Genomic DNA, 18,934 nt, shown 5'->3' on the forward strand with positions numbered 1-18,934 from the left:
ATACTGCCCAAGGTAATTTATAGATTCAATGCCATCCCCATCAAGCTACCAATGACTTTCTTCACAGAATTGGAAAAAACTACTTTAAAGTTCATATGGAACCAAAAAAGAGCCCGCATCGCCAAGTCAATCCTAAGCCAAAAGAACAAAGCTGGAGGCATCATGCTACCTGACTTTAAACTATACTACAAGGCTACAGTAACCAAAACAGCATGGTACTGGTACCACAACAGAGACACAGATCAATGGAACAGAACAGAGCCCTCAGAAATGATGCCGCAAAGCTACAACTATCTGATCTTTGACAAACCTGACAAAAACAAGAAATGGGGAAAGGATTCCCTATTTAATAAATGGTGCTGGGAAAACTGGCTAGCCATATGTAGAAAGCTGCAACTGGATCCCTTCCTTACACCTTATACAAAAATTAATTCAAGATGGATTAAAGACTTATATGTTAGACCTAAAACCATTAAAATCCTACAAGAAAACCTAGGCAATACCATTCAGGACATAGGCGTGGGCAAGGACTTCATGTCTAAAACACCAAAAGCAATGGCAACAAAAGCCAAAATCGACAAATGGGATCTCATTAAACTAAAGAGCTTCTGCACAGCAAAAGAAACTATCATCAGAATTAACAGGCAACCTACAGAATGGGAGAAAATTTTTGCAACCTACTCATCTGACAAAGGGCTAATATCCAGAATCTACAACGAACTCAAACAAATTTACAAGAAAAAAACAAACAACCCCATCAAAAAGTGGGCAGAGGACATGAACAGACACTTCTCAAAAGAAGACATTTATGCAGCCAGAAAACACATGAAGAAATGCTCATCATCACTGGCCATCAGAGAAATGCAAATCAAAACCACAGTGAGATACCATCTCACACCAGTTAGAATGGCCATCATTAAAAAATCAGGAAACAACAGGTGCCGGAGAGGATGTGGAGAAATAGGAACACTTTTACACTGTTGGTGGGACTGTAAACTAGTTCAACCATTGTGGAAGTCAGTGTGGCGATTCCTCAGGGATCTCGAACTAGAAATACCATTTGACCCAGCCATCCCATTACTGGGTATATACCCAAAGGACTATAAATCATGCTGCTATAAAGACACATGCACACGTATGTTTATTGCGGCACTATTCACAATAGCAAAGAGTTGGAACCAACCCAAATGTCCAACAACGATAGACTGGATTAAGAAAATATGGCACATATACACCATGGAATACTATGCAGCCATAAAAAATGATGAGTTCGTGTCCTTTGTAGGGACATGGATGAAACTGGAAAACATCATTCTCAGTAAACTATCGCAAGGACAAAAAACCAAACACCGCATGTTCTCTCTCATAGGTGGGAATTGAACAATGAGAACTCATGGACACAGGAAGGGGAACATCACACTCCGGGGACTGTAGTGGGGTGGGGGGAGGGGGGAGGGACAGCATTGGGAGATGCACCTAATGCTAAATGACGAGTTAATGGGTGCAGGAAATCAACATGGCACACGTATACATATGTAACAAACCTGCACCTTGTGCACATGTACCCTAAAACCCTAAAGTATAATAAAAAAAAAAAAAAAAAGAAAAAAAAAAAACTAGTCGGGTGGAGTGGTGCATGCCTGTAATCCCAGCTACTTGGGAGGCTGAGGCATGAGAATCTTTTGAACCTGGAAGGCGGAGGTTGCAGTGAGCCAAGAGTGCACCACTGCACTCCAGCCTGGGCAACAGAGTGAGACGGTCTCAAAAAAACAAACAAACAAACAAAAACCCGATATTCCAGTATATAATTAACCACAATTTATTTATCCATTCTACTAATAGAGGGCATTGGGATTATTTCAAACTTGTAATGATTATGAACACTGTGGCACAGATACGGACGAGTTTCTCTAGGCTATACACCTAGGAGCAAAAGTCTTACAGTATGCATATCTTCAACTGTAATAAAATGGTTGTACCAATTTATATTCCCATCATCAGAAACGAGATTTTTTTCCTTGCTTTACACCCACACCAACAATTAGTACTGTCAAGATGGTTTTGCCAGGCCAATCAATTTAACGTGTTATCACAATGTGATTTTACTTTGCATTTAACAAATTACTAGTGTAAGCTTGAACATCTTTTACTACATTTATATTTGGATGTCTTCATTTGGGAAGTGCCTATGCCAGTTTTCTGCCCACTTTTTTAGAGTTTTTTTTTTTTCTCTCTCAGTGAGTTCTATATACGCTCTACACTTGAGCCCTTTAACAATTATTCATGCTGCAAATATCTTCTCTACTCTGTGGTTTACCTTTTTACTCTGTTAATAGTAATAAACCATTTGTTCCTCTTTTGATGCGTAGAAGTTGCTCATTTTAAAGGAGTCAAATTTATCAATCTTTCCCTTTATATTAGAGCTTTATGTGACTTGGTTAAAATATTTCCTTACCTCACGGACATGAAGATGTTCGCCTAAATTATCTTCTTAAAGATGAAGAAATAATTTAAGATTTGGGTGATTATCTTCCTCCTGCCAAACACCTGACTGTTCTAGCAGTCTGGGACCAAGCTGAGGTTTTCTCAGATGATCTGCTTGCTAGACAATCCCTGGGTACAGTCGTTCTGGAGTCTCAGCCTGGAGGAGGGGGTGTTTCATCAGGATAGCCACTTTTGGCAGGCCCTGGACTGCAACTCTTATCCCTTCAGCTCTGAAACTGCCAAAATGCACTTCTACTTCTCAGGCACTTTTTCCTAATTGACAAATACTACATTTCCCCCAGGACAGAAGAAGCTCTGTATAGCCTCTATATAACATATTTATTCTTAAACACAATGAAGATCCTCGACTACTTTTCCTTTAAAGGAAAGTACAGAATGCTATGAGAACCCATAGCAGAAGACCCTAACGGAAGTAAGAAGTGGATAGCTGGAAGGAAACAAGCAATGGTTAGAAAAAAATGTCTAAGAGCAGAAATGAAGGATGAGTATGAGAAGATATCTTGAGAGTCGGTGGCATCCTATGATGTGCCAACAGAGGATGCTTGAATAGAGATGGTCCAGGGAACAGGAGAGAATGCTGATTAAGGAAACATAAAAGATAAGTAATGTGGTTCTACTGACCATTAAATCAAATAAAAAGAAATACTAATCATTACCTGCAATCTGTACTGAGCCATCTTCTCCAAGAAGAATGTTTCCAGCTTTCACATCTCTTAAAAAAAAAAAAAAAGTTACGTATCAAAAAACACCTATTCTTTGGAGTAACATAATTTAAGCAATTGTTTACTATATTCATGTAATACTAGCAATATTTAAATGTTCTATTTTATATTAAAGGATATTAAGACTAATAGTAAAATTTTAGTCACTGGTACTGGGAACCCAAACATTAAAAAGAAAGCTAGAAAGGTTCTTACTATAATATCTAGAAAACACAAGTGATCAACTATTCTTGATTGGGATAAAAGTGGCCAAAGAATGTGACCCTCACCTAATTCTACATTTTGAAATATATTTTTTTCTATACCCCAATGAATTATCAAATTTTTAAAATCATCAGTATGCAACTGAAAACAGGGAACATTCTTTGCCTGTAACAAAAAGATGGAAATTACTCAGGCATCTCTATAGTTTTAACTATTTATAACAAGTAATATAGAAAAACATTCTTGTTTTAAAAACCTAAACACAACTAAAAAAGCCAAAATCCCTTTGACCATCATTCTCAAGTCTAAGTACTCTCTCCAAAGTTTCCAACTATTATCAGTCTGGTTAATAGAATATATACTGACAACATATCTGGGCTTTTCTCCCACTGTAAACAATATTATACTATCCATTCAAATCTACAACTTAGTTTTTTTGTTTTTTTGGTTTTTTTTTTTTAGCAAAAACAAGTTTTTGGCAAAATTTAAAACCCCCAAATCCTAAGAGTAGCAAAACCATTTCTAGAGGAACTCTCACAATTTACAGGGAAAGTACAAGGGGGTTCTATTGCAGCATTGTTTGTAATAAAAAACAAAAACTAGTAACAGCCAGCAACAGTAGAAAGGTTAAATTATTTCTATTACATCCATGAAATAATGTCAATCAACATGTTGTGACATGAAATGCTAACATACATTATTAAATTAACAAATCAAGTAAGAGATCAGTGCATTTCATATGACATCATTAATGTTGCACAAACACACCCCTTTCCCTTGCCAAATGGGATTTTTCTGGAGATTAATGGAATTGAAGTCTAGGGAACAGTGTTTGAATAACTTGTGGGAATACAGTCATTTTGTAATTAAAAGTAAATATAATCAAATAAGCAAAAGAAAGGCAGCTCTTGAAGCTACACAAGAAAGAAAAGCAAGACCTGCTCATGGAAGAACGTCTTACTTGTCATGAAAAGGAGCCAGTGAAAAGCACAGCACTTCATCCTGTCCCTGTCCCCTTTTTCCTCCATGTTTAGATATAACCATTCCTTGGCAAACAATGAACAAGAGTTTCACAACTGTGTGCTGAAGCAGCATCATACTACAGTATACAATGCCTTTCCTGAGTATACACTGAAGCATAAGGAAATGATGTTACTGAGTATTTTGTATTGCTTATAATCCCAAGCAATTTATAGGTTGTTCTCCCAGAGGCTGACTTAGTAGAGTGCAGGCCAGCCTGCTTTACTCCATGAATCTAGTCTCAGATTCTAGTCACTACAAACAGGAGAGAATAGAGGACATTCTCTTTCCTTTGTGGCAAAGATCATCCAACTGAGTCAACCACTAACTTCCAACTCCCTTTTCTGAGCTCACCTAAAACCCAATGGGGGAAGAAAGGTATAGTTTAGTCACTCCCTTCTCTGTGTTTTTGCAGAAGGCTGTACTATATAATGTTAGCAAGGTGTATTATACGATCATATGTCTAGGTCTGTCTCCCTTCCTTATTTCACCATGAGCTAGATCTGGGCCTGTATCTTAATATACTACTATAGTCACCTGTACTTAGCATTATTATTAGTACATAGGAAGCATTCTGCAAATAGGAGATATTCTTCAAATAGATTTAACAACTATTACATAACCATTGAGGAGATGATCTGCCTCAAATCCTCTTCCTGGGAAAAAAAAAAAAGTAGTGTATAAAATAAGAAAGAAAAAATGCCAACCAAACACTAAAAAATACTAGACTGTTCCCTCCCTGCTTCCCAAATCCCTACTCCCCACCTCCTAACTCTGTTCCAAACGTCGGGGTTATAAACTAATATGTTACAGTCAAAAATGGGAACAATCTAATTATCTATCAAAAGGAGACCAGTTAAGCTGTGGTATATCTAAACCATAAAATACTATGAATACTAATGAACACACATGTTGACACGGAACTATCTCCAAATACATTATTAAGTGAAAAATGAATGCTAAATATAGTATGTGGCCATTTGTATTTTCTTTAAAAGAAAAACATGACACAGAGACATACATTATGTTTATATTGACATAAAATATCTCTCAAAGGAGTCACAAGAAAATGGCAACAAGTGATTCCCTTTGGACCAGGGTATTGTGGATTCATAAAAAGAAGAAGATCTAATAGTTTATGTTTTAGGACAGTTTCAGACTTACATAAAAGTTGAGAAGTTAGTGCATAGGAATTCCCACACACCTCACACTTAGTTTCCCCTATTATTAACATCTTATATTAGTTCAGTACTTTTGCTACAGTAAATGAACCAGTATTCACATATCATGATTAGATAAACTCCACAGTTTATTCAGATTTCTTTACTTTTTACCTAATGTCCTTTTTCAGTCCCAGGATCCTGCCCAGGATACCATGTTATATTATATTCAGCTGCCAGGTCTCCTTAGGCTCCTTTTGGTTGTGACAGTTTTTCATATTTTCTTTGTTTTTGAGAATCTTGACAGTTTTGAGGAGTAATGGTCAAGCATTTTGTAGAATGCCCCACTACTGGAATGTACACAATGTTTTTTTCATGGTTAGATTGGTGTCAGGGGATTTTGTAAGGAAAACCATAAAAGTAAGGTGTCATTTTCATCACATCATAGGAAAGACACATAGTATCAATATAATTTAACATCAGTGATGCTAAGAAGACTTATTTTGTACCATACACCATTTTGTGCTGTTTGAATTTTTAAAGCCATATATACATATTACTCACTCAAATCATGTTTTATAAGTTTTAGTCTTTCATAAGTGAAGAGACAATAATCCATTTTCAGCAGAGCCTGCACTTCGAGTGACTACTTTTCCTGATCAATGCCCCAGATAATCAATCCATGTTTCCCTTTTGAAACCAAAAGTACAATCTGTAGAATAGCTTCCAGGAGTAAAAGCAGAATAGCACAATTCACTGGACAATAAAAAACACCACAGTCTGCCCTCAAACAGGAAAACTAACCTTTCAAGGAAAAGATTTGTAACTAAATATCTGGAAATCAATATAGTCCCTAGTTAAAGAACTTTTTTACTCTGCCACAAAGAATATCAAGCAAATCAGCAGCTCCAAAAGCTAAATCCTCTATCCACTCTTAAGTAGCAAGAAGAGTTTTGTTTTTTACTGCTTAATGTCATTTCTCACATGTCACTGCTGCCCCAAAGTTACACATTCCTTCTAAAATTAAAAGGAATATCATAGATACGCTTGACTTTTCATTAATACAGAACACAAGTTTCTGCCCATAACATTTTTATTACTCATCAATAGGCACCGTTTATGGAAAACTTGAAAAAGGCCAAGAAAAGCAATGAATCAAAACCAAAGCTGTAAATACACTACATTTAAGCATCTTAAACTGACAAAATATCCAACATTTCTGTTACAGCCAGCCGCTCTAATGGGAAAAATATTTGGGTAGATACAGAGAGAAAAGTCTGATTTGGAGACCCATTCATCCTACTCAAAACCTCTAAAGCCTAGAAGTAAAGAGAAAACACAGTAGAGACAGAGGAAAATTACTTTACCTAATCCACCAGGCTGACATACAAATCCACCTGAAATCACCAACGGACTTTGAAGATATGAGAAGTAGCAAGACATCCTAAAAATATCTGCCTCTGCTTCCCAATAAAACAACTTTCTCCTAAGCCCAGGTCTCAGTGTATTACAGAGCTGGTTACTGCTAAAGTCTAAGTAATGGTCTCAGCCTTGGCTGCACATTAGAATTACCTAGGGAACTTTTAAAAGTCCCAATGCCAAGGCCTCATTCCAAACCAATTAAATAAATTTCTGGCAGTGGACCCAGGTATCAATACTTCTTAAAGCTTCCCATATTCCAATATGCAGCCCAGGTTGAAAGTCTCCGATTTAAAGTGTCAGAGAATTCCCATTCCAGCTAAATGGCGACAGTGTGTTGGAAAACAAACTTTCATCACTACTACAGAGGCCCTTGACCCAAAACACACCCTTCCCTTGCTACAAACACAAAGAGATGCTGGATAAACTAGGGGGAAAATATCGCATAGCTAGATGCAAAGTAAAGAAAAAATTCTCAAGGTTCAGAAATGAAAGAGACACTTAAGAGGCAGAGCAGTAGGTAAGACCTGGGAGACAGAAGAGGGAAACTGGCCAAATGGCTAGGGGGCTCAGGTTTTCAAATCCACAGGTAATAGAAAACATGGCACTGGGCCAACATAAGGTTAGGAGCTAAAACTGAAACTCCCTAAATAAAACCAAGACCCTTGAAAGACTAGGCCACAATGAAAGATATGCTTACCAAGGGTTAGACAGGATAGCTATATTAAAATAAGATCTTAATTATCTTTATAAAACATTTAAGACCTAATTGTCTTTACAACAAATAAGATCTAACTATCTTTAAAACAAAAACATTTCTAGGAGTAAAAAGGTCATTTTATAGGAGTAAAAAGGTCACTTTATAGAAGTAAAAAGGTCACTTTATAGGAGTAAAAAGGTCATTTTATAGGAACAAAAGGAATAATTCACCAGGAAAATAACAATCCTGAACCTCTATGTACCTATAACATCTATCACAGTGTTCAAAGGAGTCATTAGGGTTATAGGGGTTCCTGGGACCATGCCACAGATAGCTGGACAGGTTCCAATGCAACCTGATACTTAGAGCCCCGCTCAAAGGATGCTGATTTGCAGGTTAGCTGATATGAAGGATCAGACAGAATGCCCAAGTGAGGTACATACTGTCTAATGCCCAACGAGTCCAAATAGTGCTAGGCCTCCTTTTTGGTGGCGTGGTGGGGGTAGCAGAGGGTCAAAGAGACAGCAGTTTTTCCACAACGGTCAAAGGGACTAAACATTGTGAATCTGCCCAAATAGTCCCATGGAAGTTTATTTGGCAAGCAGGCCTTTGAATTTTGCTGCATCTATCAACTACCCCTGCTTAGCAGAGATGTAATAATAGTGCAAATCAGGGCCACTATCTTGTTAATAAACAGGATATCAAGAGATCATCTATACAGGAAAAGCTTTGGACATCAGAAGGTAAAAGAATTTTAGGATGTAATCTTATCCAGTTCAATATGTAATCAGCTTGTCACTTCTGTCTTCACAACAGGAAAAAAGTCTGAAAATCAACAACTCTTCTTAGATCCATCAGAGACTGAGGTCACAGGGCAAACTCCTGCCTCCAAAAATGTAGACAGGAAGATAGAATTACAGTTTAATGGAGCAGATGCCCAGCAGCAGAAGACTATTGCTGGAGTCAGTACTGGGGTATAAAAACGTAAATTGTAGTTGACAAATGTCTGGAGGCTCAGTGTGGAACAGCTTGAGAGTTAAAAACCCCAAGGAGACCCAGTCTAAGGGAGACCCATACACTTGGATGAGTTGGATGAGCTTTACCTCCTACAGCCCCACGAGATTCTCGGGGTATAGACAGGAGAAAATTCCCCTAATTTCCCACAGGAGGAAGAAAAAAGTAACCAATTTGAAATATGCCCTAAGCATTCTATTCTCCTTAACAAAAACCTACCCTCAAGGGAAACTATTTTATCAGCGCTTAACCACCTTGGTTTTACCAGAACTTAACCCATCTACGGGAAGGGAAATACCCAGTCTCGGTCCCATCAAGCCTTCCCGTCTCACCTTGAGGGGGGAACTGAGAAGCACTTGTGCAGTTGACAGCCCAGGAGCACAGGCTCACTAAAAAGACTGAGCTGGGTGGGGGAGACAAAAATATTGATAGAAGTCAGAGGAAAAAGAATACCTTACCCATAGAGGACCAAAGGTATGAATTAACATCCCACATCTCAGAAACCATGCAATCAAGCAGAGCGGAGTGAACTGTTTAAAGTGTCAAGAGGAAAAAAAAAAAAAAGCCTAGAATTCTGTATCCAGCAAAATTAAAGTAAAGGAGAAGTACTTCTCTTAGACAAATAAAAACTGAGGGACTGTGCAGTGAGCAGACCTGCCTTGCAAGAAATGTTAAAAGAACTTCTTGGCTGGGGCGCAGTGGCTCACACCTGTAATCCCAGCACTTTGGGAGGCCGAGGCGGATGGATCACGAGGTCAGGAGATCGAGACCATCCTGGCTAATGGGTGAAACCCCGTCTCTACCAAAAATACAAAAAATTAGCCAGGCGTAGTGGCGGGCGCCTGTAGTCCCAGCTACTTGGGAGGCTGACGCACGAACCCGGGAGGCAGAACTTATGGTGAGCCGAGATTGCGCCACTGCACTCCAGCCTGAGCGACAGAGTGAGACTCCGTCTCAAAAAAAAAAAAAAAAAAAAAGTATTATTGATATCCTAAGAGAGGAAAGGAAATGGAATCATATGAAATGCTCAACTGAAACCAAAGAAGAGGCTGGACGTGGCAGCTCATGCCTGTAATCCCAGCACTTTGGAAGGCCGAGGCAGAAGGATTGCTTGAACCTAGGAGTTAGGGACCAGCCTAGGCAACATTAGAATTACTTGGGGGAACTGTTAAAAAGGTCCCAATGCCAAAGCGTAGGACCCTGTCTCCATAAAAATAAAAGATAATAGCCAGGCATAGTAGTGAGCTATTTGGGAGTCTGAGGCAGGAGAATTACTTGAGCCCAAGAGGTCAAGGCTGCAGTGAGCCATGTTCATGCTGCTGCACTCCAGCCTGAGTGACAGAGTGAGCCCCTGTCAATCAATCAATCAATAACCAAATAAGGCAGAAAAAGACACAAAAAGATATAATCTTAAAAATTAACTATTTAACTAACCCTAATCCTTGAGCAAATAGGAAAGCAAAGACCCAGAAGAGTAACTGATAAAAAAAAAAATCAGACTACTACAAATTGTAAAGCCGAGGTTTCAATGAGTAATCACAATATGGAGAAAAAAGCAAGGTACCATACCCCACTAAACATGCGCGCACGCGCGCGCACACACACACACACACACACACACACACACACACACACACCGCTTAACTGGGTTACTCTTAGAATAACAGCTTTTTTTTTTTTTTTTTTTTTGAGATGGAGTCTCGCTCTGTCGCCCAGGCTGGAGTGCAGTGACGCAATCTCAGCTCAATGCAACCTCCGCCTCCCACGTTCAGGTGATTCTCCTGCCTTAGCCTCCCGAGTAGCTGGGACTACAGGTGCGTGCCACCACACCTGGCTAACTTTTTGTATTTTTAGTAGATACAGGGTTTCACCGTGTTAGCCAGGATGGTCTTGATCTCCTGACCTCATGACCCACCCGCCTCAACCTCCCAAAGTGCTGGGATTACAGGCGTGAGCCACTGCACCCAGCCTAGAATATCAGCATTTTTAAAAACTCCATATATGACAGGTAAAAATCAGTCATCTACAGAAACATTCCACTCTAGGAAAAAATGAGTAATTATTTCTAGTTGCCTAAATTTTCTAACCTGCTTCAGTCTCACAAAGAAAAAGAAACTTCTTTTTATGAGGATGAATGAGAACAACTGACTCTAACGAATAATGTATAAACTCTAAGGAATCTTGGAAACACCGAGGGTCCCCAATTTATGATGGTTCACTTTTGACTTAATGATATTTTGTACTTGCAATGGAGTTGTGTCCCAATAAACCCATCCTAAGTCAAGAAGCATCTGTACTCTTAAGACAATAAGAATTTCCATCTAAAACTGTACCTAATCAATTGTTCTTATACCTGGTTAACATGTTAACAAATGGGGTACCGCCAAAGAGGAAACATTTGTGAATATTTTTCCGGCAAAATGGGGTACGGCCAAAGAGGAAACATTTGTGAGTATTTTTCCGGCACTGTTAAGTAGAAAAAATGTCCTGAAAAACAAAAAATTCTAGTCCTCTGGATTATGGTAATTGTATGTATGCATACCTTGATATTAGCAATTAACATAATTCAATTAACTACCTCAGTTCTGATTCCATGTTCATCAAATAATCTTGTGGGAAAAAAGTGCCACAGACTACTAATTGGCCTTCAATGTCTGGAGGGAAGGAAGGAAGGAAGGAAGGAAGGGAGGGAGGGAGGGAGGGGAGGGGAGGGGAGGGGGGAAGGAGGGGGAGTGGGGAGGGAAGGAGAAGAAAGCAAAGAAAGCAAGCAAGAAATTTTTACTGGGGACATGACCATCCCGAAGAAAGGCAACATTTCACAGCCTTCCATGCAGGCTAGATATAACCATGTGACTACAGTTCTAGCCACTGTGATGCGAACAAAAGTGGTTTCTACAACTTCCTAGTTGTTCCCTTAACATAGGTGTTCTTGATCCCAGCACTACTGATATTTGGGCTGGGTAATTCTGTTGTAATGGGCTTCCTGGACATGATTGGATAAATTTAGCAGCATCCCTGGCCTCCACCCATTATATGTCAGTAGCACATTCCACTCCCCAACTCCAGCCCCTGTTGTGACAACCAAAAATGGCTCCAGGTATTGCTAAATGTCCTGAGAACCTCTGCTAATAGGAAATGGCATAACCTCTATTTCCCCTTTCCTTCCTTCCCTCTTTCTGCTGAAATGTGGATGTGGTGGAAATCAACTTGGGCCATGAAGCAAGAACTTAGAGCTAGTATCAGAGCCTGAGTTCCTGACTCCATGGAGTCATCATACTGGACTGATGTCATTTATGCCCAGACTATTATGTGAAAGAAAAACAAAATTATCTTCTACAGCCCTGTAAATCAGAGGTTGGCAAACTACAGCCCACAAACTGAATCCAGTCCATTGCCTGTTTCTGTAAAAGATGCAACCATGCCTATTCAGCTACAGATTGTCTATAGCTGCTTTCATACCAGAAAAACAAAGTAGTGGTGACAGAGAACATCTCACCCACAAAGTCTAAAGTATTTGCTATCTGGCCCTTTACAGAAAAGGTTTGCCAGCCTCTGGTGTACAAAATAATGACAATGACCGTTCACTGATTCTTGTGTGCTAAATACTATTCTAAGTGCATTGTATATATTACCTCATTTAATCTTCACAACTACTTTATGAGATAGATACTATCTCATCCCTATGTTATACATGAGAAAATAAGGCAAAAGAGAGATTAAATAACTTGCCAGAGGTCACTCAATTAGTGACAGAGCTGGGATCTGAATCTAGGCAGTCTGCTTCTAAAGCCTGCTAAGAAAGACTGTGCTAATCAATGAAGCTGAGTATCCATCAACTTAGTATCAGTTACATTTTTTTGGTCACTAACTCAATATAATTTTAGTCTGCCACTGAGATTAATTTTAAATATATTGTGTTGTCCTCTTTTACTTAGCATATCCATATATCTATTTTTTCAAGTCAAAGTTTTTACTTCAGAACACTGATGAAAGTATCTTCTTTTTCCTAAACCTTTACATATCTAGAGTTTCTATAGCGAATAGCAAAATTAACCCAAAATATACACTCAAGTATACATTTAGGGTCACTGTCTCTTTTTTTTTTTTTTTTAAGAATGCAATGAGTGTATTCATATCAATTTCAGGCACAAAGAAATTCAGTTTCTGCTTTACTTTGTATGACTATAACATCTACTTTGCATAATGTATCAACTCTCAATTTAACTGAGTGACATCCTTTTTAAAAGTGGCCTAAAATGCTGCCATTTCAAAAGCATTACCTTGACATAATGTCACTGTTAAAAATGTCCTGGGAATTCCCATTCAGAATTGCCCTCAAAGTTAGCTTATAAGCCACTGAAAAACTCTAGACCCATTGTATAAGCTTGAGCAAATCCCCTAATAAAGCCTCTTTTTTTCACCAACAAAGTAAGATTAATAATAGCAATATATTACCCATGCATGTGACAATATATAAAGTTTCTTGTTTCAAAATTAATTTTAAGAATACAAAACATAATAACTTTTTTTCTTTAGAGATTTGCTTTAGGAATTTCTTTAGATAGAACAAAAATGTATTTATTTCTAACGATAATCTCAAGGCAACCAAATGCACATGAAGAGTGGGGTCTTCCAGGTACAGCTGAGCAAAGAATACATAAATCTTCCCCCTTAAAAAGCAATCTTAAAGCTGGACAAATATGACAAAACAACCATTTCAGTGCTCTGGAAATCAACCTGAGAAACATTTTTTTGCTTGTAAAACAGCTGCACTTCAGGTAAGAACACTGAGATTCTATGGTGTTCTGCTCTGGGACTGGCCCCATCACTTCCTAGCCCCAGCTCAGTCAGCATGGAGGTTCTAAGGCAGACAGACCACGAAGACTCGCAGCTTCTCTGCCACAGTTAAAAGAGGCTCCTTTGATTGGACATGGTAGGCAACAGCTACACCCAGTGACACTGTCAACTAAAGTGACATTCTGAAGGTGGACCAGCAGGAGAAGGTCCTCAGTGGCTCTACTAGCCTGTTGTAGCAGTCTAGATAGAGACGAACATATTCTTGGCCAAAGGTACACAGTGGAGACAAAGAGGCCCCTGCTATTCACACACTCCTGGCCAACCCTGAGGATGTGCACATGAGCAAAGGAGACAAAAGGGCCTATCCAAAAATGAAACCCAGGCAAACTGGAAAACAGAAACTGAACTTAGAAAATGTTCATTTCTAAACCCATAGAAAGATCCAATGCAAGATAGCCAAATAGAACCCTCCACTGATCATCTTCCCCACAGAAACACCAAATTGAACAACTACCTACATGAAAGAGCACCTTCATAAGAACCAAAACTCAGGTGAGTGATCACAGTACCTGATTTCAACTTCACATCACTGTTAGAGACACTAACAGTGATAGGAAAGACAGTCTTGAATTGTCAATGCCACCCCTTCCCCATCCCCCGGCAGTAGCTGCAGGGCACAGAGAGAGAATCTGCACTTGCATTGGAACTCAGTGCTGCTCTGCCACAGCAGAATGCAACACCAGGCAGAACTTAGCCAGCACCCACGGAGGAAGCACTTAGACCAGCTCTAGCCGGGGGAATTGCCCATCTCAGCAGTCAGAACCTGAGTTCTGTCATGCCGCGCCTCTGCAGGCTAAAGTGCTCTGGGGTCCTAAATAAATTTGTAAGGCAGTCAAGGCTACAAAGTATGCAATTCCTAGGCAAGTTCTGGTGCTGTACTGGACTTGGAGCCAGTGGACTTGCAGAGCACACAACCCAGTGAGACACCAATGGGGCAGCCAAGGGACTGCTTGTGCCACCCCTTCCCCCCACCCCAGGCAGCACAGCTTGCAGCTCTGGGAGAGATTCCTTTCTTCTGCTTGAAGAGAGGAGAGGGAAGAGTAGAGGACTTTGTTTTGCAACTTGAATATCAGCTCAGCCACAGTGGAACAGGGTACCAGGCGGAGTCTAACTCCTAGATGACATTTCTAGACACACCCTGGGCCAGAAGGGAACTCATTGCCTTAAAGAAAAGGACCTAGTTCTGATAGGATTCATTATCTGCTAACTAAGGAGCCTTTGGTCCCGGTATAATTGGCAGTGGCAGCCAAGCTGTACTTGCTGTGGACCTTAGGTGAGACTCAGAGACGTGCTGGCTTCAGGTGTGACCCAGCACATTCCAAGCTATGGTGGCTACAGGGAGGGACTCCTTCTGTTTGAGAAGAGGGAAAAGTAAAGGGGACTTTGTCTTGCAGCTTAGTTATCAGCTGGACCACGGTTGGGTAGAGCACCAAGCAGGCGCTTGGGGTCCCCAATTCCAGGCCTTGGCTTTTGGATGGCATCTCTGGACATGCCCTGGGCCGGAGGGCAGCCAGCTGCCCTGAAGGGAGAGTCCTAGGACTGACAGCATTCACCCCAAGCTGACTGAAGAGCCCTTGGGCCCCAACTGAACACTGGGGGTAGCCAGGCAGTACCTGCCATGAGCTTGGGGCAGTGGTGGCCATGGGGTGAGACTCCTCTACTTGTGGAAAGGGGAGGGAAGAGTGGGAAGGACTCTGTCTTGTGGTTTGGATGCCAGCTTAGCTGCAGCAGACTAGAGGACCAGGCAGATTCCCAAGGTTTCCGACTCCAGGCCCTGGCTCTCTGATGGCATCTCTGCACCCACCCAGGGCGGGGTAAAATCACCGCCATGAAAGGAGGAACACAGGCCTGGCTGGCTTTGCCATCTGCTGATTGCAGAGCCCTAGGGCCTTGAACAACATAGGCAATAGCTGGGTAGTGGTTACCATGGGCCCTGGGGAAGACTCAGTGCTGTGATGTCTTCAAGTCTGATCCAGGACAGTCCCAGTGGTGGTAGCCACAGGGGTGCTTGTGTCACCCCACCCCCAGCTCCAGACAGCTCCGCCTAGAGACAGAGAGACTCCCATTTGCTTGGGAGAAAGTAAGGAAAGAGAAAAAGAGTCTCTGCCTGGTAATCAGAGAATTCCCCAGGATCTTATCCAAGACCACCAAGGTGGTACCACTATGAGTCTATAAGAGTCCAAGACTACTCTGGGCAACCTAAGAAGACCCAATCTCTACAAAAAATTTTTTTAAAAATTAACCAGCTGTAGGGTCCAGCCCTACGGGGCTTAGTGGGTGTTCTCCCCGTGTGTGGAGAAGAGCGATTGTAATAAATAAAGACACAAGACAAAGAGATAAAGAGAAAACAGCTGGGCCCAGGGGATCACTACCATCAAGATGCGGAGACTGGTAGTGGCCCGGAACGGCTGGGCGCGCCGATATTTATTGCATACAAGACAAGGGGGACAGGGTAAGGAGGGTGAATCTTCTAAGTGATAAGGTGAAGCAAGTCACGTGATCATAGGACGGAGGCCCTTCCCTTTTAGGTGGCCGAAGCAGAGAGAGAAGGTAGCATACGTCAGCATTTTCTTCTATGCACTTACAAGAAAGATCAAAGACTTTTAAGACTTTCACTATTCCTTCTACCGCTATCTACTACGAACTTCAAAGAGGAACCAAGAGTATGGGAGGAACATGGAAGTGGACAAGGAGCGTGACCATTGAAGCACAGCACCACAGGGAGGAGTTTAGGCTTCCGGATGACTGCGGGCAGGCCTGGATAATATCCAGCCTTCCACAAGAAGCTGGTGGAAAAGAGTTCCCTGACTCCTCCAAGGAAAGGAGACTCCCTTTCCCGGTCTCCTAAGTAATGGGTGTCTTCCCAGACACTGACATTACCGCTTGACCAAGGAGCCCTCACGTGGCCCTTATGCGGGCATGACAGAGGGCTCACCTCTTGCCTTCTAGGTCACTTCTCACAATGTCCCTTCAGCACCTGACCTTATACCCGCTGGTTATTCTTAGGTTATATTAGTAATGCAACAAAGAGTAATATTAAAAGCTAATGATTAATAATGTGTATAATAATGATTGATAATTATCCATGATCATCTCTATATCTCATTTGTATTATGACTATTCTTATTCTATTTTCTTTATTATACTGAAACAATTTGTGCCTTCAGTCTCTTGCCTCGGCACCTAGGTAATCTTTCGCCCACAACCAGACATGGTGGCACATGCCTGTAGTCCCAACTACTAGAGAGGCTGGGGCAGGAGGATTGCTTGAGCTCAGGAGTTTGAGGTGCAGGTGAGCTACAATCATGCCACTACACTCCAGTCTGGGTGACAGAGAGAGAATCTGTCTCTAAAAAGAAAAAAAAAGTCAGTTCCCTTCAAACTTATGCCATCCAGCTTTAATATTACACTTTCTCTCTCTCTGTTGTTCATTAAGTCTTGCTTTCCAAAGTCATCTTGCCTTATCCCAAGAAACTTTAACAATCACAGAGACAATCCATGTAATACCCTGCCTCTGAGTTCACTGATGCCATCTCTAAAGACCGCCTCCTCCACTCTACCTAGGTCATCTACTTCCTCAGTTTTTTATCTTATTATCACCAAAACTGACCCAATTATGAAATTACTAATTCAGACACCCCACTCTCCTTTCGAGATAACTATTCAACTACTCTGACTACTCTGACTTCAAAGATCACTAATCCACTGACCTGTCTTGATTTTTTTTTTCTTTTTTTTTCTTTTTTTTTCTTTTTTTATTTTTTATTATACTTTAGGTTTTAGGGTACATGTGCACAATGTGCAGGTTTGTTACATATGTATCCATGTGCCATGTTGATTTCCTGCACCCATTAACTCATCATTTAGCATTAGGTATATCTCCTGTCTTGATTTTCAATCAGCCTCATCCAGTTTTCAAGATTTTAATCATGCTCTAATAACCTGACTCCCTCTTGTCCCTTTGTTCTACAAGTTGCCTATTTGGAGCCCAAGTGCTGAACTGCACATCTTTAGCAAAACTAAAAGACAAAAACGGAGAAAGAATAATTTTTTTTTTCTTTTTGACACAGAGTCTTGCTCTGTTGCCCAGGCTGGAGTGTAATGGCATGATCACAGCTCACTGCAGCCTCAACCTCTAGGGCTCAACTGATCCTCCTGCCTCAGCCTCCTGAGTAGCTGAGACCACAGGCGTGCACCACCATATCTGGATTTTTTTTTTTTTTTTTTTTTTTTGAGACAGTCTCACTCTGTCGCCCAGGCTGGAGTGCAGTGGCGCCATCTTGGCTCACTACAAGCTCCACCTCCCAGGTTCACACCATTCTCCTGCCTCAGCCTCCCGAGTAGCTAGGACTACAGGCACCCACCACCACACCCAGCTAATTTTTTGTACTTTTAGTAGAGAGGGGGTTTCACCGTGTTAGCCAGGATGGTCTCAATCTCCTGACCTTGTGATCCGCCCGCCTCAGCCTCCCAAAGTGCTGGGATTACAGGCGTGAGCCACCATGCCCGGCCCATATCTGGATAACTTAAAAAAAATTTTTTGTAGAGACAAGGTCTCACTATGTTGCCCAGGCCAGTATTAAACTCCTCAGCTCAAGCAATCCGCCCGCCTCGGCCTCTCAAAGTGCTGGGATTATAGGCGTGAGCCACCATGCCAAGCCGAAACAGTAATTTTTAATATATAAAAAGCTCAAGATTAAAAAAAGGCAGGAAGATACCAGTAGAAAAATAGGCAAAAGTTGAGCTGGGCTCAGCAGCACATGGCTGTAATACCTGCTACTTGTGAGATTGAAGTGGGAGGAATGCTTGAGCCCAGGAGCTTAAGACCAGCCTGGGCAACACAGCACGACCCCATTTCAAAATAAAAGAAAAATAGGCAAAAATCACAAGCAGATGCGTCACAACAGGAAATACCAATGGCTTTATATAAATCTGTGTCCAACCTCACTAATAATCCAAGATGTCAAAATTGACACTATTCTTCATGAATCGAAACGTGTAAATTAAAAATTTTAATAGGCAAGGCTAGCAAGGGACCAATGAGTCTACCATTCTTATGTGCTGCTAATAGATGCGTAAATCACTACATTTCTGAAAAGCAATTTGGCAATATCTTTTAAGATTCTTCAAAATGTGTTTTATGGAAAGCTAGATTTTTAAAAATTATAAAGATCACAGAGAAAAGTGTTCATCACAATGTTAAAAGCAATATAAACATAAAATATTTGGAGAATGGTTCCATGTATCATATAACAACATGACACACTGCACACTCAGAATCTGAACTCAGGAACAAAATAGATTTAAATAAAATTGTCTCCATTCCAAATCCA

General features: G+C 40.8%; 1 protein-coding gene across 2 annotated transcripts in view; it reads right to left on the reverse strand.

Moving 5' to 3' along the window:
* The window catches only part of OXSR1 (oxidative stress responsive kinase 1), a 97,920-nt gene that overhangs the window by 40,422 nt on the left and 38,564 nt on the right, over window positions 1-18,934 (reverse strand). For both annotated transcript variants that reach the window (XM_030812115.1, XM_003256863.3), the window contains one exon: window positions 3,162-3,217. In XM_030812115.1, coding sequence (XP_030667975.1) covers window positions 3,162-3,217 — 56 coding nt within the window. The remainder of the gene's footprint in view (window positions 1-3,161; window positions 3,218-18,934) is intronic.

This window comes from Nomascus leucogenys, chromosome 4 (genome assembly GCF_006542625.1).
Source record: "Nomascus leucogenys isolate Asia chromosome 4, Asia_NLE_v1, whole genome shotgun sequence".
In the NCBI taxonomy this organism is placed as follows: domain Eukaryota; kingdom Metazoa; phylum Chordata; class Mammalia; order Primates; family Hylobatidae; genus Nomascus; species Nomascus leucogenys.